This window comes from Seriola dumerili, unplaced genomic scaffold (assembly GCF_002260705.1).
Source record: "Seriola dumerili isolate Sdu_G_001 unplaced genomic scaffold, Sdu_1.0 BDQW01000155.1, whole genome shotgun sequence".
In the NCBI taxonomy this organism is placed as follows: domain Eukaryota; kingdom Metazoa; phylum Chordata; class Actinopteri; order Carangiformes; family Carangidae; genus Seriola; species Seriola dumerili.
The window spans coordinates 691,860-719,731 of NW_019174410.1; the positions used below are offsets into that span (position 1 = coordinate 691,860).

General features: G+C 41.8%; 2 protein-coding genes across 2 annotated transcripts; both read left to right on the forward strand.

Annotated features, from left to right (window-relative positions):
* Positions 1-35: 35 nt before the first annotated feature.
* Positions 36-16,307, forward strand: impact (impact RWD domain protein). The gene is made up of 11 exons (XM_022751460.1): positions 36-246; positions 1,396-1,524; positions 1,622-1,674; positions 1,803-1,865; positions 2,007-2,092; positions 5,663-5,794; positions 5,880-5,974; positions 7,227-7,300; positions 7,830-7,920; positions 13,302-13,436; positions 15,952-16,307. Exons 1-11 carry the CDS (start codon positions 199-201, stop codon positions 15,997-15,999), a joined length of 954 nt encoding a protein of 317 aa, XP_022607181.1. The 5' UTR covers positions 36-198; the 3' UTR covers positions 16,000-16,307.
* Positions 16,308-18,770: 2,463 nt separating this feature from the next.
* Positions 18,771-25,568, forward strand: LOC111226391 (histamine H3 receptor-like). The gene is made up of 3 exons (XM_022751509.1): positions 18,771-19,288; positions 19,798-19,964; positions 22,898-25,568. The coding sequence occupies exons 1-3, from the start codon at positions 19,012-19,014 to the stop codon at positions 23,753-23,755; spliced, it is 1,302 nt and encodes a 433-aa protein (XP_022607230.1). The 5' UTR covers positions 18,771-19,011; the 3' UTR covers positions 23,756-25,568.
* Positions 25,569-27,872: the final 2,304 nt, after the last annotated feature.

Sequence of the window (27,872 nt, forward strand, 5' to 3'; positions counted from 1 at the left end):
CGTTCGTTGTGCTGCAAAATCGCTCCAAAGCGCCTCGTCTCTTGTTGAGTGGTGGAAACCGGAAGACAAAAACCCGGAAGTAGTTTATACTTCCACACATGCAGGCTGGAGTTATACATGTAGCTCACGTGCTTTAAGTTTTATCTGTTCTCTTTTCTTCACGTTTTAACAGCTGACACTCGGTGATGAAGTGAACAAATGGCCGACATCTTAAACCCGGAGAATGAAGGAGATCTTCAGTCTCAAGTAAGATGTCTGTCCTCCGAGGACCTCTCATAGACTCAACACAGGCTGACAAGTTGTGTTTACTGCCTGTTTACTGCCTGTTTACTTTCGTATTGGACACACAGCAGCTGTGGGCAGGTGTGACAAAGGTCCAGCAGCTGACAGGTCTGAAATGAATGGCACAAACAAACCTTTTCAATATCAGTCTGAGAATCACAATGGTGCTATAATTAAAATGCACATGCATGAGCAACTGTGCACAGACCATAAAGTAAAGAGGAATACACACACACACACACACACTGCAGGTTTCTCCCAAGGTGCTTGGATTCATTAACAGTGACGCCTGTGATGTTTGAGGCTGCACAGAGGCCACACATCAGCACAGTGCAGCCAAAACAGAGTGAGAAAACAACACACACTAACACCATTATAAGGAGACATCATTAAACCTTTAGCTTTAACGGAGCTTCTTTTTCACCCAGAGTCTTTGTCGTGTAGTTCAGCTCCAGCTCGTGCTTCTTCGTGCACTGACATTACATTCAGATCACAGCGGAAAAGGAAATCATTGAAAATCACAGGAGGCTGTTTAACAACACGTACCGCTGTTCTGAAGGTATTTCCACAACCGTCAAGGACACTTCTGACCATTTGGATGAAAAAATATTTTATCTGTAGCACATTATAAAAAGCTTCGACTACATTTCCTGTCCAGGTATCCAGAGGTGTCACGTCTCTTTGCTCCTTTTGTCTGACAAAAGAATATTAACATGCTATTTTGTAAGAAAATATAAAAGAATAATAGGTTACACTGATATAAATATAAATATAATGTACAAACTGAGCACAAACATGTAATTTCCTTATTCCACCTTTTTTTGGGGAGTTTATGAAACAGAATCAAAACTGGTGGAATTAGTTAAAAGTCTTTTTTTTTGTCCTGCAGCAGAGGGAATATTTTTATTGTCCAGATGGTGGAAGACTTTGAGGATTAAAGCAGAAGCGTTAAAGCCGTGGTGTAGTATTGTGTGCTGTGGATGTGTATGTGCAGTCGAAGCTTTCAGCACATCACTGGTCCAAACGCTGAAATGACTTTATGGATTAATTCAAACTTGAAGTCTACAGACCCACATTGATGTTTTGTATTTGTTATGGTTTTCTGTTCTTCAGATTGAAGAGGTGGAGGCTCTGTCTTCCATATACGGTGATGAATGGTGTGTTATTGATGAAGCATCCAGAATATTTTGCATCAAAATATCCAACGACTTAGACGAGCCCAAACTGACAGCATGTTTACAGGTAGAGGAAAAAAAACCTTACATATCAGTCACGTGTCCGTCTCTGCAGTTTGTTCTTAATCACGTTTATGATGCTTTTTTTCCCCCTAATTGATCAGATAATTCTCCCGCCCGATTATCCGAGCGCAGCCCCTCCCATCTACCAGATCAAGTAAGTCAATTTGCCTTTCAAACGTAATCTCGAGGCGATCTGATGAACTGATGGAACAACAACATGCCACTCAAAAACCCACTCCTCGTCCTGCTCAATAACCCTCTGTTTGTTCTCGGCTTTTGTAGTGCGGCGTGGTTGCGAGGCCCTGAGAGGGCCAAATTGGCAAACAGCCTGGAAGACCTCTATGTGTGAGTGCCTCTCATAATGTCTGACTTCATGAGGACGTACTGTAGAGTGACAACAAAGGCCTTTCACCATTGTTTCCCTGGCAGTCTGTGTCTCTTTGAGGGTCCTCCCTCATATATTTCAAAATATTTGAATCTCCACAGGGAGCACGTGGGGGAGAGCATCCTCTACCTGTGGGTGGAGAAAATTAGAGAATTCCTGGTGGAGAAATCCCAGAGCTCGGAAACAGGTGAGGTGTGAAAAATGAAATTCCTGCTTGAAGGTCGCACTTTTATGAGCAGTTCATAATGGCTTGAAATGACACTTGAAAGACGCTTATCAGCGCAGCAGAGCTTGCTGTAGAGCAGCGAGTGCAGGCATTTTTATTGCACTCATTAGTTTTACTTGAAAGGTTGTTAAGGCCTGTCCCCCTTAGTTACTGTTGCTACGCCTGTCCAGCGTATGCACCACTCAAAATTCACTGTCCACAGATCAGGCTTCTCATATTTAACCAATAACTAATAATGACGACTGTCTGTCGCAAGTTTTAGCAGCTGTAGCTTAGTAGCATGAACTAATGTTAATGCTAACACTCTGTAGCTGACTTGTTTCCAGTTCCAGGTCTGATCAAACACATTGTTCTTCACCTGGTCAAATATTAGATCATTTCTTTAAAACAAACAGTCCAGATGAATGGACTGTCGTCCATGGAGGTTCTGCTGAGATGCTCCTGCCTCAGTGATCCAGCTATCTGCTGTGATCTGAAGCTGTTCGACGAACAGGCCTGTAGGGGCGTTAAAAAACCCTGCTGTGTCTGACTGAATTAAGATAGATATCTATGTAACGTCGTCTGTTACCGAAAGCCAAGACCAGCAGTGTTTTATTATTAAGGCAGATGGTCTCCTTGATAACAACAACAAGAAGCCTGAAAAACATTAACTATCCTTCTCTTTGTTGTGGAGCACAAATCGCCCTCTCTCTGCAAAGCATGTGGTAATAAGTGTGACTGTTTGCAGCACTTTAGCGCAGAGCTGCAGGTTTGACGGCTTGTTCCCATTCAAATGACACAGACATGGTGGAGAGAGAGGGAGAGAGAGGGAGAGAGAGAGAAGTGTGTGGGGGGGTGATAAGGCTGAAGACCCACATTTCACAGAAAAGGAAATGAAAGAGGAGTAAACATGACAGCGAGGACATGAAAAGTAAAGAGAAATAATGGGTCTGATGATGAAGTTCGGTTGAATGAGAGCAAAAAAAAAAAAAACATGAGAGCAGAGATTTGTTCACATAAATATGAAGGCCCACGTACTTCAGATTAATTCTGGCAGCGCGTGTGTGTGTGTGTGTGTGTGTGTGCATGCGTGCGTGCGTACGTGCGTGCGTGCATGCGTGTGTCAGTACATGCACAGAATAAACAGTGCAGACATTACACAGCTTCACATTATCACAGCAAGCTTTCTGGATTTGTAACCAGCTCAACTTTGCCATTTCCTGTCTTTGGGTCGTCTGAGGTCTCCGTTACTTGTTGTTGAGAAAATGAAATGATGTCTGGTGTTTTTCTCATTATCAAAAACTGAATGAATTGATCCAACTAACAAGTACTGTCTGTGAAATCCTCTGCTAACTTCTGTTAGTTTCCCTGATAGGTGATTCATTCATTCACTTCAGTAGAAAATCAGACGTAAACAAAAATATTCACAGAAAAAAAAAGGCTTTTGTTGAGCTCTGAGGTCTGTTCTGCGAAGCAGGATCTGAGGTTATCGAGGTAACTTCAGGTTTAACTCTGGCTTGTCAGTCCTACGACGGTGGTTCTCTTGTTACCGGGATAAATCACCATGGTAACTGACACTGAACTCCTAACCTGCTCTGGAGCAGGTTAACTTCAGAGGATCAGATCAAAACCCGCCAAACTACTGACCAATCAGATCGCTGGAAACACTGAGTCATCATTCCTACCGGATCCTGATGGGAACTAGAGAGTTTACAATAAAGTGATAAATAATAGGATCAGTAGCTATTTATATAAATCAGTGTTTGTTTTCCTGTTGAGTCTTTCCATGTGTCCACTCTGGTTTTCAAACAGGGTCTCTAACAAACAGAGGAGAGTTTATATTTATTTCTATCTCACAAAATAGAAATAAAATAACTATTATATCTTCATTTGATCTGAACACAGATTCTTTAATGGACAGGATGAAGCTTTTACTCTTCTTCATCACTGCAGCTCAGAATAAAAACTAAACCAACAACGATCCACACACTGTTAAATTGATAATTATATATATAATTAATATTTCAGGATTATAAATGAACATTTCAGTCAGACTGACTCATCAGATATCAGCTACTTTTCTTCTCTCTGCAGCAGAAACAGTCTGACATTAACTTTTTATTTAACTTAATATATATAAATTAACTACATAAATATAACTTATAACTTAATAATGATACCTGTTCTTATTTACAGTTTATTCTTACACTGATTTTAATCATTGAAAATTATTTCTGTTTCTTTTCTAATCTAGTCATGTGATCATATTATTTACATTTCACCTTGTTGATTCTCACTTCATGACGTCGATACAACTGAGGTATCAGCGTCTCTTCTCATATTAAAACAAGGTGATAACCTGCTCTGCAGTACAGGTAATCCAGGATGGTCAATGTTAGGATCAGTTAAACCAGATAACTCAACGTTATCCTGGGTTTGTTGAACCTGCTTCGTAGTACAGAGCTGTGGTGTTGGTTTCAGCCGCAGCCTTCACCATGTCGCCTGAGAGCTGGAACTCTTTCATCTCATCGCTGTGAGTGCAGGATAATAACTGAACTCGGCTCTGATGAGTGTACCGACACTGTCATCAGATCTCGTCTCATGTGGACTGTGGTGGTCGGACAGTAACAGACGAATATTCAGAGAGTTTAGGAAGAAAAAAAATCTGTCTGAAACAGTGAAAACGTGGAGGACGTGACCCCGTCCCCAGAGGACGTTATTCTCCTGACTGTTTTCCAAACCGCAGCAGTGAGCCGCTGTGGTGTTCACCACCCTGCTGCCACAAAGACTCACAGCAGTAAATGTCTCTCTCTTTCCTCCTGGTTGAGGATCATTACTGAGGCTTTTTTGAAAATGAAAGTTCGTCTGTGTCTGAACCAGATAGTGCACCGTATTCATGTCTGTCATGTCTGAATTGTGAGTGTGTGACTGAATCCTCTATATGTCCACGGCATGTTCACTACTTTCTGCTTATTATCCCACAATGCAATGCTCCATATTTTACAGGCATGAACATTGGAGTTGTGCGACTCAGCAGCTGTCAGTGATGACGCTGAATGATGATGATTAGCAAGTGGCTGAAATCTCAATTCACTGCTGACTTCTGAGTCTCTGTTAGACACTGCGGAGTGAAGGAGGGAACGATTCACAGCCAATTTATTTGACATTTTCAAAGATTTACATCTTCAGCAGGAACCACTGACATCAGGGCTGAGAGCCAGAGACAGGCTGGGGAAGTTGTCTAGTGCTGGAAGAAAGGGTTAACAAATTGTTGGTTGAGGTATTTTCCCAGGATTTATTGACAGTAACAGAAATGTAACAGCCTCACCCTGTAACCCTGGATTATATATCATGGGGCTGGATGTGATGATAGATAGATAGATTAGTTAGGTTCTAGTAATTTATATCATCCATTGTGAACTGTCTGATTGGTATAACAGGTCATGTGACCATTGTGTCAGTGTTAAGGTCATGTAAAGGTAAATTACTTTGCTCAGGTTGCACCAGGTTTCCTTTAACAAGACATAATGTTTTCTTCTCGACGTGCTTCAGTGAATCAGCCAGAGAAGGTGAACATGACGTCTGAGGAGGTTGACGATGACGATGACGATGAAGACATACCTGACTTCAGGACTCTGAAGCTGAACACAGAAAACGCACATCTCTTCATGGATCCTACGAACGGTACCGTTCGTTTTGTTGTGTTGGATTCAGAGATGTAAATTAAAACACAACTCACAGGTGTGACGTCCGACCTTTCATCGTGCAGGTGAAGAGCTGCCTCCGATTAAACACGGAAATCCCATCACAGACCGACGCAGCACCTTCCAGCCTCACCTGGCACCTGTGGTGACTCCCAGACAGGTACAGCACATGAGCTACTGTTGTTTTTCTAAATTATAAAATTACTTTATTTTCATCAGCTTGTTCAAGTTTCAGTAGAAATTCCTCGAGGCTGTTAGAGGAGGAAGATTTTTCTCTAATTGAAACCTCGTCCGGCTCGTTCCTGCGTGATCTTCTCACTCTGACCTTTCAGTAACGTACCGGCTCGTCTTAAAAGCTTCCACCTGCTGTCAAGTGCTATTTGGACTAAAACATTTACAGACGCAGCTGTTAATTCAGATCTGAAGAAACTGAGGCCTGCACAGGATTTACATGTTGTCCTGTAATAATCTGGAAGTGTTCAGTTCTCAAAGAAAAACCTTAATGTCTAAACTGCATCTGTCTTCACTTGAAACACTCTGCCTTCACTGATCTCTGAGGATCAGTTAGAAACAGAAAGCAATGGGACACAAATACAAACACTGCAGAGGTGTTGTGTTTTTAAAGGAGCACTGGAAATATGAAATTCATCGTTAACTGAGACAAATGAAAAATGACTGGAGAGGCCGAGGAGGGAAAGTCAGAATCGTAGTTTACTGTTAAAATCTATTTTTAGCCTTTCAAACTCAGTTTTGTTTGTATGAAATGTGACTCATAAACAGGCTGTTTTGTGCATGAGTCAGACGGCACGTTGAAGTCATTTGCACAGATACTGCATCATCTTCAACTTCCTTTTTTTTATATTGCGTCAGTACCGCAGCTGTAGGGTGTGATACAGTGTCTGAAGTAAAGACTGAAAAACACAAAAAATAAAACATCCTTCCCGCCCTCACACCTGCTGTTCATGGCCATAAACAAAAGAAAGAAAAGTAATAGATCAAGTTAATAGGACAAATAAATAATACAATAAGGCGTCTAGACTGAAGAGTCAGTAAATAAGCAAATATAGTAAACATGTTTGACCAGATCTCGAGAATTTCCCTCAAGGTGTTATGGAGATATTGTGTTCACAAGGCCAAAACTGATGAGGTTATTGTGACCTTTGACCTTTAGCCACCAAAATCTAATCATAAGTCAAAACATGAATCTAATCTAATAATTTCATCCGTGAGTCCGAGTGAATGTTTGTGCCAAATTTGTTACTGAGATATCGTGTCCACGGGAATGAGAGCCCTAACCTGAAAACAATATGGCTCCTGCTGAGTGTCTGAGGTGTTTTGACGTAGAAGTGCGTGTGAGTGAAGAGGTGAATGTGTCCTGTTGCTCATCGTTCTACCTGTTGTGTGTGATGCAGGTGAAAATGGTTCTGGAGAAGCTGTACGAGAACAAGAAGATCGCCAGTGCCACTCATAATATTTATGCATACAGGTCAGTACGGGCAGATATGTGCACAGTGGGGTCCAGAACCTTTGACTGGTACTATGTAGATATATCTGTCATGACTGTATTATGTAAATCATACTGACAGCTTCAGGGTATTTTCATGTCGTGTCTCATTAGTGGAGAAAACATGAGATAAGTTTAGATGATCGAAGGCCTGGCTGTCTCTCTAAAGGCCACATTACTGCAATTAAAGGTCAAAAAGAAATGAAGGTTTTTTCTGACTGTTGTGTATTACGTGAGTGTATGTTTTTCTGTGTGTGTGTGTGTGTGTGTTTTCTTATGCCTGCCTGTGTGGGAAAGTGTTTTTTAGCATAGTCTAATGAAGTCGATGTGGAGCTGCTGATGCACTGTCTGGGTGGTCATTACTCACGGGGGGGGGTGTTGACATTTAGACCACTTTAAAAAAAAAAGAAAAAAAAAGAACTTTTCCGATGAAGAGGCTGCCGGTGTCACAGCGTCGTTTTCTGCCCAGACATGTTTTAATGCCAAGTTGCTGTGACTGTGTGTGTTACAGGATTTACTGCGAGGATAAGCACAGCTTCCTGCAGGACTGCGAGGACGACGGGGAGACAGCTGCAGGCGGGAGGTTGCTTCACTTACTGCAGGTTATCATTCTATTCAGAAAACACAAACACTGACCTCCACCAAACACATGACTCTTTCTGCTGCATACTAAACTGATTGTTGCCTTTCTTAAAAAGGAAAAAACTGCCAGAAGAGCTGATGAATCAGTGCAGTACTCACAGCTTTTCCCAGAATTAATATCAGAAGAACATTGCTGAATTTACTTGCTGCATCCAACTTTACTTTGGCTTTTGCATCCTTAATTGGTGTCTGCTCCAGGCGGACTCGTTCATTTTCAGTCTGCATAATGAGGCATCTGCTGTGGCTTTTAAACTGGGGTAGTTATGAGCCAGGAGCTTCCCACTGCCTCCGACAGTCAACTTCAACCTCATGTTGTCTGTGGTAAAGTTGAACCAACATCTCTCTTACTTACTGCTGCAGCAGCAAATACTTACTGCCTCAACAAACACTGAACATTATAACTATCTACAACTGCAAAGTATAAGCTAGGTGTACCTAATAAACTGCCAGCTGACTGTATTCTGTGTACAGTTAGTATGAGTAGAGTGTTTGGAGTTCACCATCTTAGTTTGTTAGCATGCGAGCATTTGATAACATGTTTTAAACTATGTAAAAATTCTCTGCTATGATTCATATATTTTTTAATTTGGTTTACCCTCATAAAAAGTGACTTTCTCACTGACAGGAGAAAGAGCAGCGCGTCCTGCCACTCAGGAGTTTGTTGAGGAGTTTGTTATGCACCAAAATCGGTGACTAGAAGACGTATCAGAACGGTTGGCGAAGTTAATCGTTTATGTTGTTTGTTAGCTTGTAACTGTCAGTGGCTGACACAGTGTCAGCAGCTGTGCTAATGCTAACTCTCGCTCTCTGTACTGACAAGGCTTCGGTCACAGGTGAAAGAGCAGAGAGTATGAAGATGGTGAGAGGAGGAAACATCAGAGAGACTCAGCCACATGTTTGAGCCTCAGTCAGACCCAGACTCAGAGGAGGAGTCTGAGACCAGAACCAGACGGATCAGAGCGGTTAGCATATTTAGCATCTTTTATTTGTTTATGTTGTTTGTTAGCTTGTAACTGTCAGTGGCTGACACAGTGTCAGCAGCTGTGCTATGCTGACTCTCTCTCCCTCTCTCTGTACTGACAAGGTTTCAGGTTTATTTGTTTGTATTTTTTCATCGGAGGGGGTCTTTAACAATAAACATAAATAATAATAAATAAAGTACAACCGAATTTGATGGGAATGTTATTAGTTTTGCAATTTTTCATAAACCATAATAAACCAAAGTGTTCAATATTTAAACTTTAACCTAATGATGGTGCTAGACCAACTGCCAATATCCCAGTGTTGTCCCACCAAAAGTCCAAAGACCCAAATTCCTTGATTTAAACTGATATAACACAGAGAAGCAGAAAATCCTTGTATTTGAAAAACTGGATTTAGCAAAAGTTTTGGAAAAATGAATTAGGCAAAAGCAATCAAAGTAGTTTCCAATTCATCTTTTGATTGGCTGAGTGATTATTTGACTAATTGCACACATTAGTCACATTAGTTGAAATTCATTATATCATGAAAACATCACCGAGTCAAACCACTTTGCTTAAGAAAGATTTAATTGCGATATTTGATAAGTAATTAACATCATGTTACGTTCATTAGCCGGGTAGGGTTGATCTTATTGTAGCACATCGTTATCATGGTCTCTGCTGAATCAGAGTCATGGTGTGAACATGTTGAGTGGCTCATCCTGAAGCCAGAGCCAGGCTTTAATTTATGTGAGTGTGCTGCTTGAGAAACATACTGTATGACTAACTACACAGAGTCTTTACATGACTGCACAAGTAAAACACACAACACAAGTATTTCCATAATGTGTAAACTTCCACTCTGTGACTCTCCAGGGAGAATCACTCCCACAACAGTAACTTCACAGTTATTAATCTTTTCATTTCACATATCAAAGAGGCACTTGTCACTGGCTTGTGCTGTCAGATGACACTATGATTCATACGCACCCACACACCCACACAACACGAAAATGTGCACTTGTCCACACACTTTTTGTGTCCCTGTGATATTGAATGAAGGCCAGTGAAAGGTTTGTGACAAAACAGAAAGTTTGCTGTAATCGGAGCTCGGTGATGACTTGTAGTCGTTCTGTGATCCTCATTACCGGAGGGTCCAGAGTCGTGTCAGCGCTTTTCCAGATGAGATTTATGACTCAAGTTAAAGTTCATACTCATTCATAAGATGGCGGCAGTCGGCTCGACCGCTGTGACCCTTTTAGAGAGAGAAATCTGTGTGAAATACTGCATTGGATTCTTGGTGTGTGTCAGAAACAGCAATCTGTTGCTCAGAATTCAGATGAAACAAGCTTTGACTAATACAGTGTTCCCTCCAAAACAGTCAGACACATTTTTCATAAAAAATGCTACAAACTTGCTGAAGCTTGCAAAGGAGTATGCAACTTTTATCTATCTCTAATCTATTTTTCAGCCCCAGGAAACATTTTTAGCCTCATGCATATGTCACGGCTCTTCACATTAAAGCTGCCCTGATAATATTTTCTTATATCAACAGTGGCTCAGATGACTGTGTGCAACGTGAAAGTTGTCGTCTGTAGTGGGGAAACCATAGAGAATTATCACCAACCCTGTGGTTGTCCTCAGCTGTACTCAGCATTGTTGTGTCTTTCAGCTCATTGTTTTGGTTTTAAGGCAGTAACTTGACTGTTGACTCGCTCTCACAACCCACATTAGTTTTGTTGACAAATGCAGGCAACTGTTTTGAAGAAAAAGCTTTGATAAGTCCAAAGTACAATGTACCCATCTGCAGACAGACACAGTTAGCGGCTAGCTGGTCAACATAAAGTAAAGAGCCAAATGTTTCCCCCAGGAGTTGGTAGAGACCAGAGGAGAGCTAAAAGAGAGGGAGTATTGGACTCACAGTTGTCAGATGGCCAGAAACATGAGTCCAAATGAGTCTGCTGGATGGATAAAAAGTTTGCTAACACATATGGATCAACTGCACAAAGTGATAATATGACTGTTGTGTTTCTAGCTTGTTGCATTGTCCCAAAGTGGCCAGGTTTAAGTTAGTATTTTATCCCTTTTTATCTGAATAATGGTGCTGTCAACACAACTAGTGTTTTAAACCAAAACATCAGTCAAATGCAAACTCAGCCACATCCCCTCATATATGCTGTTTTTGGGTGCTGCATGCACAAAAGTCCGTGACTGAGTGAGTGAGTGATGAAGTTACACCATTGGTCGGCCAAATGTTGGACTTTTCCCATTGGCTGTTGCTCTTAAAAACAATTTGATTCAAACAGTTTCAGTTACTTCATCAGGGCGTGTTATCAGTGGATCTACAACTGTATTCAACCACTGTATTTCCTCAAATAGTGACCTTTATTTACCTCAACTACAGAAGGTAACAGGCCTCGTATTTCTAATTTCCCTGTTTTATATATATGGACAGCTCGGGTGGCATTGGTGAGGATTGATTACATATGTAAGCCCAGTCTCTCTCAATGAATGAATGATAGGTACTCGCTCAGGGACAGTCTATAGTGCAAACAACAACAAAATCAGAAATGGACTCTCACTGTCGGCGCTCGTTCTCTTATGACAATAGTCTCTTTATTTCTATGTTGACAGCTCGTTGTGCTGTCGCATTTTGAGATTATTTTCTAATAAATATTGGAGTTTATGAATAATTGTTTTGGCAGGCCGTGGCCGTGTGGTGCTGTCCGTGGTGCTGAAATGGGGATTTAATTCTGGTATGTTAAATTAGCATTTAAGCTTTTGTTTATTGTGTATGATCACATCCCCAATGAGTCCACATGAGGAAAGGACAAGGCAGATGGTCAGACTGGAAAAGAAATTCTGCCCTGGACTGGGGGGGTTCTCAAATGGCATCCTGCCCACACCCATATGTGAACTAGCCATATGCTAGGTTTTCACTTTGTCTTGTTTTAAACGTGGACATAAGAGCAGATTAAAAGACGTACTATCTGGTCACTCAGGTCGCTTCCTGCAGCTGACTGACCAACTGTAACTGGAGTGATAGCATCAGGTCCGCTGTGTTTCTGCTTTTCCCTCAACACACTGATTAATCTTCTACTTGTGACTCTCTCAGTGTGCTGAGCAATTTACATGAAGAGCTTTCTCCTTAATCCATTCTTCTCAAATCTCATTGCACACCCGTTTCCTCATTGATATTTGTGCTCTCTGCTCGTGAATGTGGAAGTGTGAGTTGATGAATAAAAGATGAATAGTGATGAATAGTGTCGGCAGCCAGATGCAGATGAGATGACAGATCAGTCATTTGAGCCAAATCATCCCTTTTATTTTAAAGGAATAGTCTGATATGTGTGGAATTACTTTATTTTCTATTTACTTGCAGTTTGATGAGATTAATGTCAATGAATCACTGCATGTTCAGTAGAGAGGACAAGATTAGCCCAAGGAAGTCAAAGGAGACACCTAGTTGCTGTTAAATGCACACAATTGCCTTATTTACAGATAAAAAGCAACATTAGCATTCATTTAGAGTCACCTGATGAATAGGCCCAGTATTCACCTTCCTATTTGCTCTGTTTGTACTCTGAACCACGTCCTGAGAGATTGTTTGATTGCTGTTCGGTGTCGGTGTGGGACAGGTAGCGTACAATGGTTTGAGCTTTATTGATGAAAACAGCTGGCTGCTGCATCTGGAAAGAACACTTATGAGAACGCTGCAAACCAAAACAGCAAAGTTCCCTGCGGGAGAATCATAACTGAGGTAAACGACACTGAAACAGCCTGTAGAGCTGAGGGTGATAATTAACTGTATCGAGTCATTTGACCCACTGGTGATTACAAAAACAGTTCTTGCACATCCCCAAGTCTCAGCAACAAAAAGATCTTAAAATTGCCTTTTAATCCATTATTGATATAGAAAAATATTGATTAGAGAAGTTTTAGCAGTTTTTTTTACTCCATTGTTTTAATGGTATTTTTATGGTTGACTATTTTGAACATGTCTTATTGGTTTGAGGATTATATTCTTACGTTGTTTGAGTTTACAGTTATGGTTTTATTTCATATGATTTTACAGATGAATAAGTTGAACCTTGAATTTTCTCTTTAAGCTAAACATGTCCCGGAGCTAGAAATTAAACACACAGATGAAAGTGAAACTGTGTGGGAGACACACAACTGTTAATCTTTAGACTGGCAGCTGAGCCAGGTGTACGTAATGAAGACTCATCCACTGTATCGCATCTGGTGTGAAATATCTTGCTGCTTGAAAATGGCTGCCAGGGAATGTTGTTATGTCAGACTTTAATATACTTGTCTCTTTCCTGGCTCCCTCAAATTCACACTCATTTCACATATAGCTCGTCTGTCTCTCACCACAGATCCTGGACGTGCGTAACGTCATGGTGGTGGTGTCTCGATGGTATGGAGGTATTTTGTTGGGTCCTGACCGCTTCAAACACATCAACAACTGTGCGAGGAACATCCTGGTGGAGGAGGGATACACTGCCTCCTCGGTGAGACACACTCTGGGACTCTTATATATATTGCTCTGTCATCTTCCTCTGACACATCATCTGTCAAGTTTGACTCTGGTGTCAGTTTTCTGATGCTGGAAACCATCTGGTATCTTGTAGTTCAGTTGACTTACAGCCCAATCTTGCCGTAGAGTCAGAGGTATTTGAACAGTGTAGTTACAGGTAAGTTATAGATGTATTATATTGATATATAGAATGTCTGTTCGCCTCGCTTTGTGTTTCCACAGTAACTTCTCAGCAGCTGTCATGTTACGTTGGTTCATTTGAAGTGTCTGGTTGCCACTTGTTCTGGAGATCAAACACTTTCTCTTTGTGTTCACCAGCCTGAAGTTAAGTCCAGACTGCTTTGAAGCTTGTGTTCTGCGAAGTTATTCCGTAGATAGCATTATTCACCCTTGAGCTGCTGCCTCAGATAGATTAAAGGCACTGCAAACCTATTCTTAAACGTATCCTACTTCAAAACTCCATCAACTTACTGTACAAATCCACACTTTATTTCATTCCCATCCTGACAGCGAATTAGAGGCCACTGCCTGCAGGCGGAGGGACTTACAACCTCTGCAGAACGGCTTGTTTCCAGTTCATGAAGTTCTTTAAAAATAAGCAATAACCATTTAAACAAATCCAAGACAAACAGTTTAGTTTTTGTCGGCCTTTGCTGACTGAACTCTATCCAGGGTCTTTTGATTTGACGGGTCAAAAATGAAGATTAAACATTTCAAAAGACATTGTGATGTGATGTTTAAAGTTGAGATGATGTTCAGATGTCACCCTGACGTAAACCACATTTCATGGCAATCCACCCAAAAGCTGTCAAGATATCTTACAAATGTCCACCTCCTGGTTTTGGGTTTTGTAGTGTCAAAGACCCAAATGCAGAGAATCCAAAGGAGGAAAAAAGGTGATTTATTAAACAAAGAAAACACTCAAAAGTCTCACTTGATGCAGACACAGGCCCCAGAAACACAAGTCCAAAAAACAGAAACACATGGAGACACTGAGGATACTCAACAGAAGTAAAACAGAAAATCTAAGCACTGGAGCGAGAGACACAGGGAAACAGGCGAACAGGGAGCACAGAGACTAAATACACATGGGAGGCAAGGGTAACTGAACACAGGTGAAACCCACTAGGGAGAAATACAGAAAGTAAAATAACCACAAGACACACAAGGGAAGTCATTCCAAAAATAAACCAATGACAAAATCAGATGATTACCAAAGTCATTAGTATTCATCCACTGGGAACCACGAATGCCGTGGGAATCCATCCATGTTTTAACTGTTAATCTATTTCAAGTAATTGTTTTATGACAGTAGGAAGATGTGAGAAAACAAGGGGAGAGAGTTGAACAACACACAGCAAAGGTTCCCAGCTGGATACAAACCGGGGATGTCGCAGTTCATGGTCGCCGTTTTAAAGTGTTCCTTAATCCGTCTTATAGTTGTCACGATTTTTATGTCTCAGCGCCGGCGACAGTCAGAGCCAGCTATTGTTTTCGGGTTGTCCATCGGGTTGGACGTACGTATGTCCCATTCTCTTGGACACGATATCTCAGAAATGCCTTGACTTCTTCAAATTTCGGCACAAGCATTCACTGGGACACAAGGATGAATTGATCAGATTTTGGTGGTCAAAGGTGAAAGGTCATGGTGACCTCAGAAAACACTTTTTAGCCATTACTAAGACGAGACAAAATATGACACAATCACAAAAATGGTTCATATATTATTTGACTCTGGATAAACAGGGATGTAACCTGAAGTGATGGACTGACGGACATGGCCGACGCTGCCATCTTGAGTAATGCTGCTAACCTAGACTCTTGGAAAAGAGGAAGTATTTACAAGGAAACAAAATAGGACCCAGAATTGACCCTTGAGGTACACCCTCAGCTCTAGGTTTAAATCTTCATCTAGTAAACATGGAACTTTCTATTGTCTGAGTGAGAAACAAAACAATTCAGGTCAGTTCCTGATGTATGTGTATAAGTATTAAATATTTATTTTACCACAGGTAAATGTAAAATTAATAAACTCTCTGGAAACTTGGAACGGATCCAGGAGAAAAATGGACAGAGACAATAAGGGCTGAACCACCAGTTTTACACAGGACTGGAGAGTAATTGTTCCACAGCCAGAGTGCAAACACCATGTGAGTTATGAAAGAGCTGTATGAATATTAAAAGTTTTCACGTTTTATTTTAATATTTATTATCCTGCTGTATTTTAGAGAATTATCATCTGCACTCGCCTTTTTTATAATTCTAGAATACATTAAAAACAGTTTGGAGCGCACCAATCAGCACATTATAAATTACACATTTCCCTAACACAGAAAAACACAGCAGGAGTTCAGGCAAAAAGTGTCAGGGGTTGTAAAACACCACTCAAATATTAAACATGGAAAAAGCATTGGCACCATTGAGGTTAGCGCTGATGTAAGATAATTATGAGTCTGTTCGTTGTCTAATCCTTTCCTCTTGTTTCACAGGATGCAGCTGCCAAGACCAAAAGGCCAAAAAGCAAGAAGACAAAATGAATTTCAAAAGAAGAAAAAGAGACATTTGTGCAGGTTTTGCTTTTTAATTAAGTGAAGAAGTTGTTTTCAGCTGATTCGGAAACGTCTAAAGGGAGACAAGCGGTGATTCATGCAATTAGAGATAAATTATTCAAAATAACTAAGGTACTAAAATGTCTCCAAGGAATTTTGAGTTGTTATTTCAGCTGGTCGCTTTAACCTTAGAATTTATATTGCACCATTTTGACAAGGAAGCCTTGGAATGAAATGTTTACAGTACAACATTTTTTCATTAAAACAACCAAACTGGGGATTTGTATAGAAACTGATCTTGACATAAACAGTGTGGTGTTTATTTATATCCATCAGTCTCACACGATAGGATTATTGAGCCACATGATCATTACACACCTGAATGAATGAATATTTTTTCACCGTTCATTTTGAATTCTATCACTTCACTGTGTGGATGTTGATACGATCCTTGCTCTGGTAAATGTTAATTCAGCTGAATCTGGATCAGAATGAAATCCAGACACAGTTCATTCAGCATGTACAAGAAATATGATCAGACAGAATGAAGTTGCCGTGTCTACAGACACAAACACTCACACCTTCATGTTCACAACTGCATTTAACATCCACTTGAGACCTGCTTGATATTCAGGTTCGCATCGCAGGTGCTTGTTCCCTCGAGGCGTTCACCTCCCTCCGGCTCCTGTGGGGTTTCTGTCACCTTTCTGTTTTGGTGTCACTTGATCCCTGGAAAGAAACAATCTGCATATTAACCACTGCAGCGGCGGCTTCAGGCAGCAGAGCACTGCTTTCTAAAAATGTCCAGGGTTCATCTGCGCACTTGGAAGGTCGTTTCCACCACCTCAACCCAACTATTGTGGTATAAAAAACAAAGGACTTTTATCTGTGTTCAGTAGCTTCAGGGAGTAAAACTCATGATCCAATAAGGACATTTCATTTGAATGATTTCCTCCATGTCTGAGCGCACAAAGCTTCCTGCTCATTTCAGCCACTGAGAATAATTACACTTGGATTAGTGGCAGTGTCAAAGTAAAGAGCAAGTGCTAATGGTAGCAGCTAATCAAACACAGTCTTAATAACTGTCCAGATAAAGGAGTCTGTAGCTAGCTGGCAGCTAGCATGTGATTTCACCGTCATGGAAAGTGTCACCCGGGAAAACACTGTAACACAAAAACTAACTTTTGAAGAAATGTGTTTTGAAATTAAAAAAAAAAATCTATGATAAAATAGTGATAGATGTTTTTCAGTGTTGGTTCTTTATTTTTTAATTTATTCGAGGGCTGAACGATGTGCAACAAAAATAATAATGCAATTATTTTTGGCAGATATTGCGATTGTGATAAGAGTCACGATTTATTTAGTTTCACTGGAAAAAATATAAAAATAATGATAATGATGTGATTTTAGTTGGAGCTTGTGGCAAACAGCCATGTTCCTTTAAGTGTGGAGAATATGATTTGTAGACTGGGGGTCTCTGTAGCACCACAACGCTTCATTTAGGGTGTGCTGTGACTCATTGCAGCTCCTGTGATTTGAATAATATTCTGATTAATTGCTCAGCCCTATTTTATATGCTTTTTATTTCATATGTTTTTATTTAATATTCGACGCTTTTCAAGCATCCTTGATTTTCAAGTGTCTTTAATGAAAACACTACGAAGGTGTAATGATCCGGATCAAGAGCCTGACCTGATCTGTAGACTAAGCTGCAGCTTCTTCTGAAATTAAACTGACCTTTCATTTTGCATGATGTTCTGATGTCTTGCTTAAAAACATCCCTCATCATTACCTACTGTGGGCTAAATGAAAGGCTAAATAGAGGAAGGTTATCCCTCATGTCCTCAGTCTTGTCAGCTTGACTCATCAGGACTGTGACATCTGGATCACTGGTCTTGAGGCTGAGTGTAAGCATCTATCTGCTCATGATGACCCGCTTCCTGCAGCTCGGGTCATTTCATGTCAGTTTGCCTCACTTTAGCTTTTGATCAAAGCCTGAACCTTTGATCAGTGGTTGGGACCAAGAATCAATTTTTATATTTGTTTCTTGTCTCTCTTGTGCTTTTCGTCTCCTTACCTTGTTTTTAATAATTTTCAGATGTTTATTTTGTTTTAATCTTTCTTTCTCCAAATCTTCATGTTTATGTTTTGACTGTGCTGAAGCCTATTATCATTTCCACCATCGTTTATCGAATGTTATTCATTTCTGTAAATTCATTCCCTATCTTGTCTTGTACATTGATTTGGTGAATTAAAAAAAAAAAAAAAAGAAGCTAAAAGTCAAGTGCGCAGAAATCACCTGATGAAGACCGGAAGTTGCCCGGAATTTGTCACACTTTTATTTTAGTCTCATAAAACACATTTTGAATTACGTGTAATTTTGAATTGGTGGAAACGAACATGTAGCCTATATGTTTTAGCTGTGTTTTTATTTTTTATTTCTCCCTCTTCAGCCACATGTTGGCTTTGAATATCATAAGCTCTGATGAGTAAAGTGTTGACGAAACAGTCGCTGTAATTCAACACATTACGCTTTTTTAAAATTTGTTTCTTTCCTCTCCTTTGCTTCTCGTCTCCTTACCTTGTTTTTATTAATTTTCCGATATTTATTTTGTTTTTAATTTTTTAAATAAACCTCAACGACAAAAGTTTATTTTGAAAGAATGACCGGATATAGCACGTATTATCCACTCCCGCAGGCTTGACATGTGACAAAAGCAGCTGTGAGCTCCTCGGAGCCCGCACATCCAGCAGCAACACTGGGAATAACCGGGCTGCCCCCCCCCAGAGATACAGTTATTACTCCTTATTAAAAAAGCAGCTTCCGGTTCATCAGCCTGTCTCTCCAGATCCCAGATCTATTCCTGGAAAGAAAAATGGGAGATTTGGAGAAAGTGTCTTCATGTAACCACAGGTGCTCAGCCCTGTGTGACTCCTTGGTGAAGTGGAGCGGGAGGTGCGGGCGCGCACTTGGACTTGCTCCTCGTGTCTGTGCGTGAGATGAAACCGGTCTACTATGACTGTGGCTGTACATTAACTATGGACGCGCGTATTCTGGAGTCCAACTCCAGCGGCAACTTGACTCCCGCGGTGTCCGAGGTTGGGACTGTCCTCCCGGGCTACCTGGTGGTGATCTTATCGGTGCTGATGGTGACTCTGGTTGTCGTGGTGGTGGCCGGGAACGCGCTGGTCATCACAGCTTTTATTGTGGATAAAACCCTGAGGAATCAGAGCAACTACTTCTTTCTGAACCTTGCCATATCTGATTTTCTCGTGGGTGAGTTGGTGCATCTTCTTCTTCTTTGTCTCTAATTCACCTTTTGTTCCTGCCTATGAATGAAAAACCACTCCAACACTTGTTGTGCACGCGCCAAACACATTATAATGTTTCTGCAGTATAATTATAGTGAGTGAGACCTCACATCCTTTATGCTCCAGTGTTGTTGTATCTGTATCATCCCTGTGTTTTATTTTCATGAGGCTCTCACACCCGCTCACTGTGCAGCATGAGATAAACCACAGCCTTCTCTCTCTCTCTTTTGTTTCTAAACGTCTCTCTCTCTCTCTCTCTCTCTGTCTCTCTCTCTCTCTCTCTCTCTCTCTCTCTCTCTCTCTCTCACTGCGGTGGTTTTGTTTTGGGAACAAGCAGTGACCAGGTGATTTTTAGTCACAGGTAAAAGGTCTCTGTGTGGAGAGGTGTCAATGGTGATGCTGTGTTTTTTCTGGGACTGAATTATTATGCAGTGTGTGTGTGTGTGTGTGTGTGTGTGTGTGTGTGTGGTCCAGGTGCCTTCTGCATCCCAGTGTACATCCCGTACAACCTGACAGGCAGGTGGATGCTGGGTAAGGGGCTCTGCAAGGTGTGGCTGGTCGTGGACTACCTGCTCTGCACCGCCTCAGTCTTCAACATCGTCCTCATTAGTTATGACCGCTTCCTGTCAGTCACAAGGGCTGTAAGTATAGACTTAGGAGGTGCTCATTACCCCACCCACACACACACACACACACACACACACACACACACCTGACATACTACCACAGTCCATTCTAAGAGGTGTCCCTCCCTGGGGCAGTTTGCTCTGCAGAGAGGAGTCATTTACATTCACTGCTGTGTTCCTCCACTATAGAGAGTCTGGCTTTAATCTCTCATTTTATCCGGTCAATCTAAAGACAGAACTTGAAAGTGTCTGGGTTAATCCGGTCAGTAACTACTGTCAATGCGCACATTAACAGTCAACTCAGCCGTCTGAACAGATGATTATAATTCAGTTAAAGGAGCACTCCACCGTTTTGACACCTTCATTTTACTTGAGGAGCGCTACACAGGCTGTGTCTGAAATCACAATCCCTCCCTGTTCACACGAGCTGTGTCCCAATTCAGTCGCTGCACTTGAAGATTGTGTCACAGCAGCGCGACTCGTCCATCTCATTTCGAAGACTCCTTCAAATACGTCGTTCTTTTCCTGGGCAATGAAGGCTCCAACAGGTGAATCCTTCATGGCCCAAACATAGGCTGTTAATAAAGATGGACGTCGCCTCTGTGACGTCACCCACAGGTTTCTGAAGAGCGGTTTTGAAGCTCAGAGTGAGCTGCTCCACCGTTGCCATCTTGGCAACATATGACTCCGCCCCTAACTCCCAACTAATCCAAAAATAGTAAAAGAGGAGGGGCATGTGTGGAGAGTTTGTGGCAAACATATGCTCACCCACCTGTCACTCAAAGAGGCCACGCCCTCAATCCTCCATTAACTTAATCCTTAATAAAATGTAAACAGGTGAGTTTTATAAACAGGTGTCATGAAGGAGGAAATCAGCTCTAGAGACCAAAACAGTTTTTGCACCAGGCTGTAAACATGTTTATTTCTGCTGTAAAGTTGGACATTTTAACATGGGAGTCTATGGGGACTGACTCACTGTTGGAGCCAGACTCTAGTGGTCGTTAGAGGAACTGCACCAACAGAGAGCCTGAGGATTACACTTTTAAATGCTTGGTTTCAACTATTAAAAATCACAGGTCTTAAAACTTAAAGTTTTTGCAAAAAATTGAAAGTTGCATGTTCTCAAGGTTGCTAGGCAACAGAAGCCTCACATCTGGTGACGCAAAGCAAAGACCCTCCGTAGTGTCCCTCCGAGTATGTATCCACTATATAGTGCCGTCACAAAGGAACAAACAAAGTGGCGTCAACAAACATCAACAGCTGACAGTGATGAGGAAACCGCTGAGTGTGTTTTACATGGGGGGTAGTGAGTGAGCGTAGCGCTGGGCATCAACACTTTTATGGTCCGATCGAATTGGTTTGATTCTACCAAGGATTGAAAAAACGTCTTATTTGATACCAAAATTCAATACGGAGTAATGAAGGAGTAAATGAGTCTCATCATTGTCAGTGAGCCAATCAGCACGGAGCATGCTTGGACCAAGATCTAATGATGCTGGTGATTGGCTGTTTATTTAAACTAACAGGTTTGAGTGTGTAAAGAGACCGCGCTTAAAAATAAAACTAATGTAAAAATCAAATTTGTACCGTACTGTGCATTGCAATTTTCTTTTTGATAAAATCGATATTGAAAACAGTCGTTAAGAAGTCGTTAAGAAGTCGAGGAATCGGTGTCAAATTTCTGAACCATACCGAGCCTTAAGAGAGTGAATGAGGGCGTGATGTCAGACACAGCTAAAGTTTGAAAAGATAACCCTGATGATGTCATCGTGATGTCATCAGAGTCATCTCCAGTTTGGTATCGAGGTTTTCTTTAGGGGGTTTAATCAGAGATCTTATCGAGTTGCATCATGGGAAATGTAGGATGTAGGGTCTGGTGATCCTCTCAACTTAATGCAAGTTGAAGATGAAATAGCTGAAGTTTAACCATTAAAGAGAGTTTTAATTGAAAACAAAAACAACCAGATATTTATTGGTCAGTGTAAAACCAGATTCAATATCTGGTCATTTAATTTTTTTGGATTTTTTTTTTTTTTACATAGAAAATTTCTTCCCAAGATTAAATCTCAGGATCTCCCAGCACACATGTTAAATTGTGCTTGATTGAGATGAAACTTTGAAAAAAAAAAAAATCATTTTCATGTGCTGCTAAAACTGATGGACCCCACATGAACAGAGGAAGAACTTTATTTGGCTGCTTATCAAGCTTCGTTTGGTAATTACATCTCTTTTCTCGCAGCTACTTTTATTTCCTTTTGATTCATGGTTTAATCTCAGTATCTTAGTATGAAATCTTATTTATTTTCTCCAGGCCTTATGTCATTTAAAATGGAAATGGGTGTTGCTGTGTCTTTGTAATCAACGCTGAGAGAGACTGGAGCCAGAATCGGTTAGAAAGTGGATTTTTTAAGCTGCTCTTTAGCCACAGTCACATTTAGCAGGATCAATGTCTCACGCTGACAGAGCCAGCTGTCGCAACCGCAGAGAAACATTCGATGATGTCAGGCGAGGCAAAGATAAAAAACTATCAGAAACAGGAGAGAGTGGTAAACAGAGGAGCCCAGCTGAGTGACAGAGGTTAGACTGAGGAGAGGTGAAGTGAAAATGAAGCGGAGGAGAAGATGATGAGGAGGGAGGAGTGGGTCGGGAGGAACCGGATGTCTCTTTCACACTCTTGTGTTGCATCAGTGAATGTGGCTCTTGTCCCATATATATATATATATATGTATATATATAAGACCGTCAGCAGAGGGTTTCACTCACAGCTTCTCTCTGCTGCTCCGAGGCGACACATTACAAACGGCTGCGTTTGAACAAGACGCTCAGAGCAGAAGTGTTTGTCAGCCTCTTATTACTGTGTGCGAGCAGCGAACACTGTGGCCGTGTAGTGGAGCTGATGTTCAGGCTGTTTCACTGTCACTCACTCTTGTGCCTCTCTTTCGGCTCAGGTTAAATACAGAGCGCAGAGAAACATGACCCGCCAGGCCGTGTTCAAGATGGTGGCAGTGTGGGTGTTGGCCTTCCTCCTCTACGGCCCTGCCATCATCTTCTGGGAGGAAATCGTCGGCCAGAGCATCGTCCCGGCCCACGAGTGCTACGCTGAGTTTTATTACACCTGGTACTTCCTGCTCAGCGCCTCCACCTTCGAGTTCTTCACCCCGTTCGTGACAGTGGCCTTCTTCAACCTCAGCATTTACCTGAACATCCACCGCAGGAACAAGAGCAGCGGCGCCTGCGGCGAGGACGAGGCCAAGGCTCAGAGGAACAGCAAGAGGCACAAAGACGGAGGAGCCTGGTCTGTGTTTTTTGTCAAAACGCGGAAGGTGTCGTCCAGCGAGCCGACTGCTATCTCTGCGGTTATCGAGGACGACGACGTCCTGTCCCCCTCCTCCAGCGGGGACCCAAACACCAGTCAGATATTCATGCAGAGGGAGAAGTTCTCTCCTAACAGAAAACACTCCAGGCTGTTCCAGCACACGGCGTCCTGCATGGCGCCTGGCCGCAGAACGCACGGATCACGCCTCTCCCGAGACAAAAAGATTGCCAAATCTTTGGCCATTATCGTCTGCACTTTTGGGATCTGCTGGGCTCCTTACACTCTGCTAATGATTATCCGTGCGGCTTGCAGCGGTACATGTGTGGCAAACCACTGGTACGAGATCACATTCTGGCTCCTGTGGCTGAACTCTGCCATCAACCCGTTCTTGTACCCTCTGTGCCACAGCAGCTTTCGAAGGGCTTTCTCAAAGATACTGTGTCCTAAGAGACAATCGGTGCAGCCTCAGATGGAGGCTCTGTCCTGTTAGACGAACTCTGTTGCACTACCACGCTTTATCAATGCAGTAACTGTCAAACACTGTAAAAATCCATATACTGTTCTTCCATCAACAACAAAAAAAGACAGATGTTTGTATTAAAGAGAGTTGTCGCTGCGCGTGTGACAGCAGAAGGCCAACACCACATGGTCATGAACAGTGTGCCAGAAAAGGAAACTGTAGCTGTGATGTGGTTAAAGGGTCAGTCCAGGTCGTTAGACGTGGGGTTGTGTGAGGTGTTTACCTGCAGTCAGTGTGTAGGAGATTCAGATCAGTGTGCTGCCGGTTTAGCACAGCACCAGGGTCAGCAGGAAAACCTGTTTGAGCCACTTTAAAAAACGCCCACAGACAAAAACTAATACCAGTTGAAGTCTATGCTTTATTTTGAAAATCCTTCACAGTTTTATCTTTCCGTCAAACAGCCCTTTACTTTGGAATTACAGTTCGTGAACCCTTGCACAGGCACAACCTCGGCACGCGCCGTATTACTCCGCGGATCAGCTGTTAGAGTCAGACAGAGCTAAAGCCGGTAACGCATCGCCCATGTTAGTGCATCTCCCAGCAAGAGGCCGAGAAGAGACCTGTCGATGACCTTCCACTGCAGTTGTCTCTGTCTACGTCATGTCATTCAGTCATGTCGTGTGGAGACAGAGACATTTTAGTGACGTAGGAACACGGTGGTTCAACGTTTGAGAAAATGTAGTTCCAAAGGAAATGGCTGTTTGACGGCAGATAAAGTGAAAATATTCAAATTAAAACGAAGACTTTTTCTTCTGTGGGTATTTTTTAAAAAAATGTTTAAAACAGGTTTTTGTGGATGACCTCGTCCACAGTCGCTCATGCTCCTGCTGCTTCTCTGACCTGAGAGGACGCTGACCTGAATCTGCTGCAGGCAACTCACTGACTGACTGACAACCTCACGTCTGATAACCCAAACTGTCCCTTTAATGACGAGGTAAAGCAGTAATTAAAGTGCCCCTAAGAGGCTGTGCCTGATTTTAACATTTGAACATGCACCTTAACCTTCACTGTCTCTGTACGTCAGACAGGAAGGAGTGATGTGGTTTAATTCTGTATGTGCTGAAGCCTGTGAAGTGAAGACGTCCACAGGCTGATCGACCCTGGCGATCACCATGATTTAGTCAGAGATATTATATGAGAAGTACATCACACCGAGCTGTTAAACTGAACAGCGGAGGACACAACAACCTCAGACGCTACGCAGCGTTCCACAGAAAACCTTTCAACTCCTACTTAGATCAAATTTGACATGCAGGAGTGATTTTTTGGTTTTGTAACCTGTGCACATGAAAAGCCTTTCACTTTCGAGTTCTGAATTCATGGCTGTTAATTTGAGAAAGAAGGTCCTTTTGCTTTTATCTTCAAAAAGATTCAAGTTCTTCATCGTGCAGCAGCAGAACTTCACAGAGTTCAGCGCACCTGAGAAGAAGAGAATTACCTGTATGTTTACTGGCTGCTGAGTGGACTTTTATCACAGTGATGTTATTTATCATTTTATCTGAACAGTAGACGAGGGGCACGGTGGATCAGCTGTTATCTGCCAACACCGAGTCTGCACTTCTTTTTTGTTGATGTTCAAATGTACAGGACTATAAACTGAGAGCAGCATTAAAACCTTTTGTACAATAATATCCATGCCAAGCTAGATGGTTGTGTTCTTTAAGTGCAGTATTTATTCAAAGACTTGACTGTACCACCCAAACTGTGTGTTGGCTGTGAATGTGTGTCGGTGTGAGCAGCCAACGAAAGAATAAAGATAAGACTGACTGACCACAGGTTTGTAACTGTACATGTTATTGGTGAAATGTGGAGCACAGACAGTGGAGATGGGGGGGGGGGACAAAACAAATGTGGTCACCAGCTTCACTCAGGCAAATGTTAGGCGCAGACTGTAGCAAAAGAAATCTGTGCTAATCCTGAGGCTTTTAAACGGTTCATAGTCAAGAAAAAAAGTGAAGGACATCAGTAAGCTTCAGTGCAGCGGGAAAATTATCATTATTATTATTATTATTATTATTATTATTATTATTATTATTATTATTATTATAGTATTCATTATTGAGATTTCCTGGTAGGGGGAGCTACAGTGGGTCGTCCACTAACTGGAAGGTCGGTGGTTTCATTCCCGGCTCCTCCAGCCCACATTTCTTAGTGTTTTTGGGTGAACGTGGCTTCCATTGTAAAGCACTTTGATAAGACTAGAAAAGCTTTGCATCCATCCACCAAGTGCAGTCAGTCTAAGTGTCTGTTAGCTGTAGCTGCACTGGACAAACACAAGAGTGGTATCGAGCTTCTCATCTACCACTTTCCCAAAATGTCGAAGGACGCCTCTGTGTGTTTTGTCTCTGGTTGCTGTGATAAGATAAGACTGACACTCGCCAGGTCAAGCGAGGTGAGTGGGTGGAGAAGAATCTTGTGTTGTCTGCGTCACACTCAGCCGCTGTCTGAGTACGATACCTGGGAAATTACTAAAAACTAACATCAGATATAAGGGAATACGGATGTTGCCTTAAAAAAGCTGATAATAAGGAGTTCTTGTTTTGAACATTGCTGTCAAGCTTTTATTATCTGATAACAAGTAAGATAAGTGAAAGGCGTGACACAACTGCAGGGCTTTGACCTCTGTTACATATTTCCAGCACAGATGAACAGAATGAAAATATGTCCGGAAGAGGATCCCCGGGGATTTAAGACTGCCAGGAAACAACACTGTCGCTCTGTGCTGTGGGAATAATGTGGGACATTTTACTTGAGAGAAAACACAGACCCCTGGAGATAGTTTAACCCTGGGACACACACACTGCAGCAACTAATTCATGTTGGATGACTGGAGATTTTATTTTTTCCTTGTTCCATACAACAAATTCAACATTGTGTCTAGTATAGTAATAGATACTGTATGGACACAGAAATACAAAGCATGCAGTGTGGGTAAATTGTTTATATGGTGGGTTCATAAGTTCAGCTGTGTACCATTTTTAACACAGGGGCAGACGCAGAAGTTCAGTACCTTTCAAAGCATTTAGCGACTTCTGTGAGCAGCAAACACTCCCATCATCACATTTTCCATCTCTGCTTTAAGTGGCTTTTGTTTTAACAAAGTTCCTTCTATTTAAACACAATCCAGACAAAAGACAGACTTTTTTTTTTCTAGCTCTTGAGGATAGATTTTTCGGTTGTTGTTTTCCCACTGACCCCATTTAATAATAATGGTTTAAATCTTAGAGGTTACAGCGGATGTGGATTCACATTGTCTGCCACAGCTGAAAAGAGAAAATGTTTTTTCCCAAACACACTAAAGACACACGAGACCAGATGTGATTAGTGCTTCTCAACATACATTTGTTAGACTTTGACATCCGTTTGAATGAAAGTCCACTTTCATTCAAACGGATGTCAAAGTCTATTTGGAGGCATTTCATGTTTCTTAAAAGATCAGCTGAGTATGGGATAAGTCGACTGTGGTTCAGGTGACCTGTGCAGAGACGCAGGTGGACTTGCAAATAGAAAACAAATTACCCAGAGCGAGCACTGACACTGTTTCCCTGCACTGTGGGACACCGAAGGACCAATATTCACAGACTTTCATGAAGAAAATTGCTGCAGTTCACATCCTCCTGCTCCACATCTGAACTGCTCTGGGATACAAATACTGTGACAATAATATAATTGTTATTGAACCAAATATCTGTTGAACACAATGCTGTGGAGCACAGATGAGATCCTGGAGGACTGGAGATGGAACACACAGACCTCTGGATGATTGAAGCTGCTGCTCAGCGGACGACTCGACGTGTGTTTCGAGGGCGATAAGCCACATGAAAACTCAAAAAGAACACATGAAACTGTCTTACCACAAGAGATGAATCAAACGTGACTTTTTCCGTCTATAATAACAGTGTCATGTTTCTGTATGACTAGTTTATAGAGTGCCACAGGGATGATGTGTCTTTGTCGGCCAACGTGGATGTTAGCGTCATCCTGTTCCCTCCATGAAAAGCCAGTGGGCGTTTTACATTGACTTCTGGATTACTGCCGAAAATAAACTCTGTGGCAAACAACAGTTTCTGATCCCGACAGGTTGAGT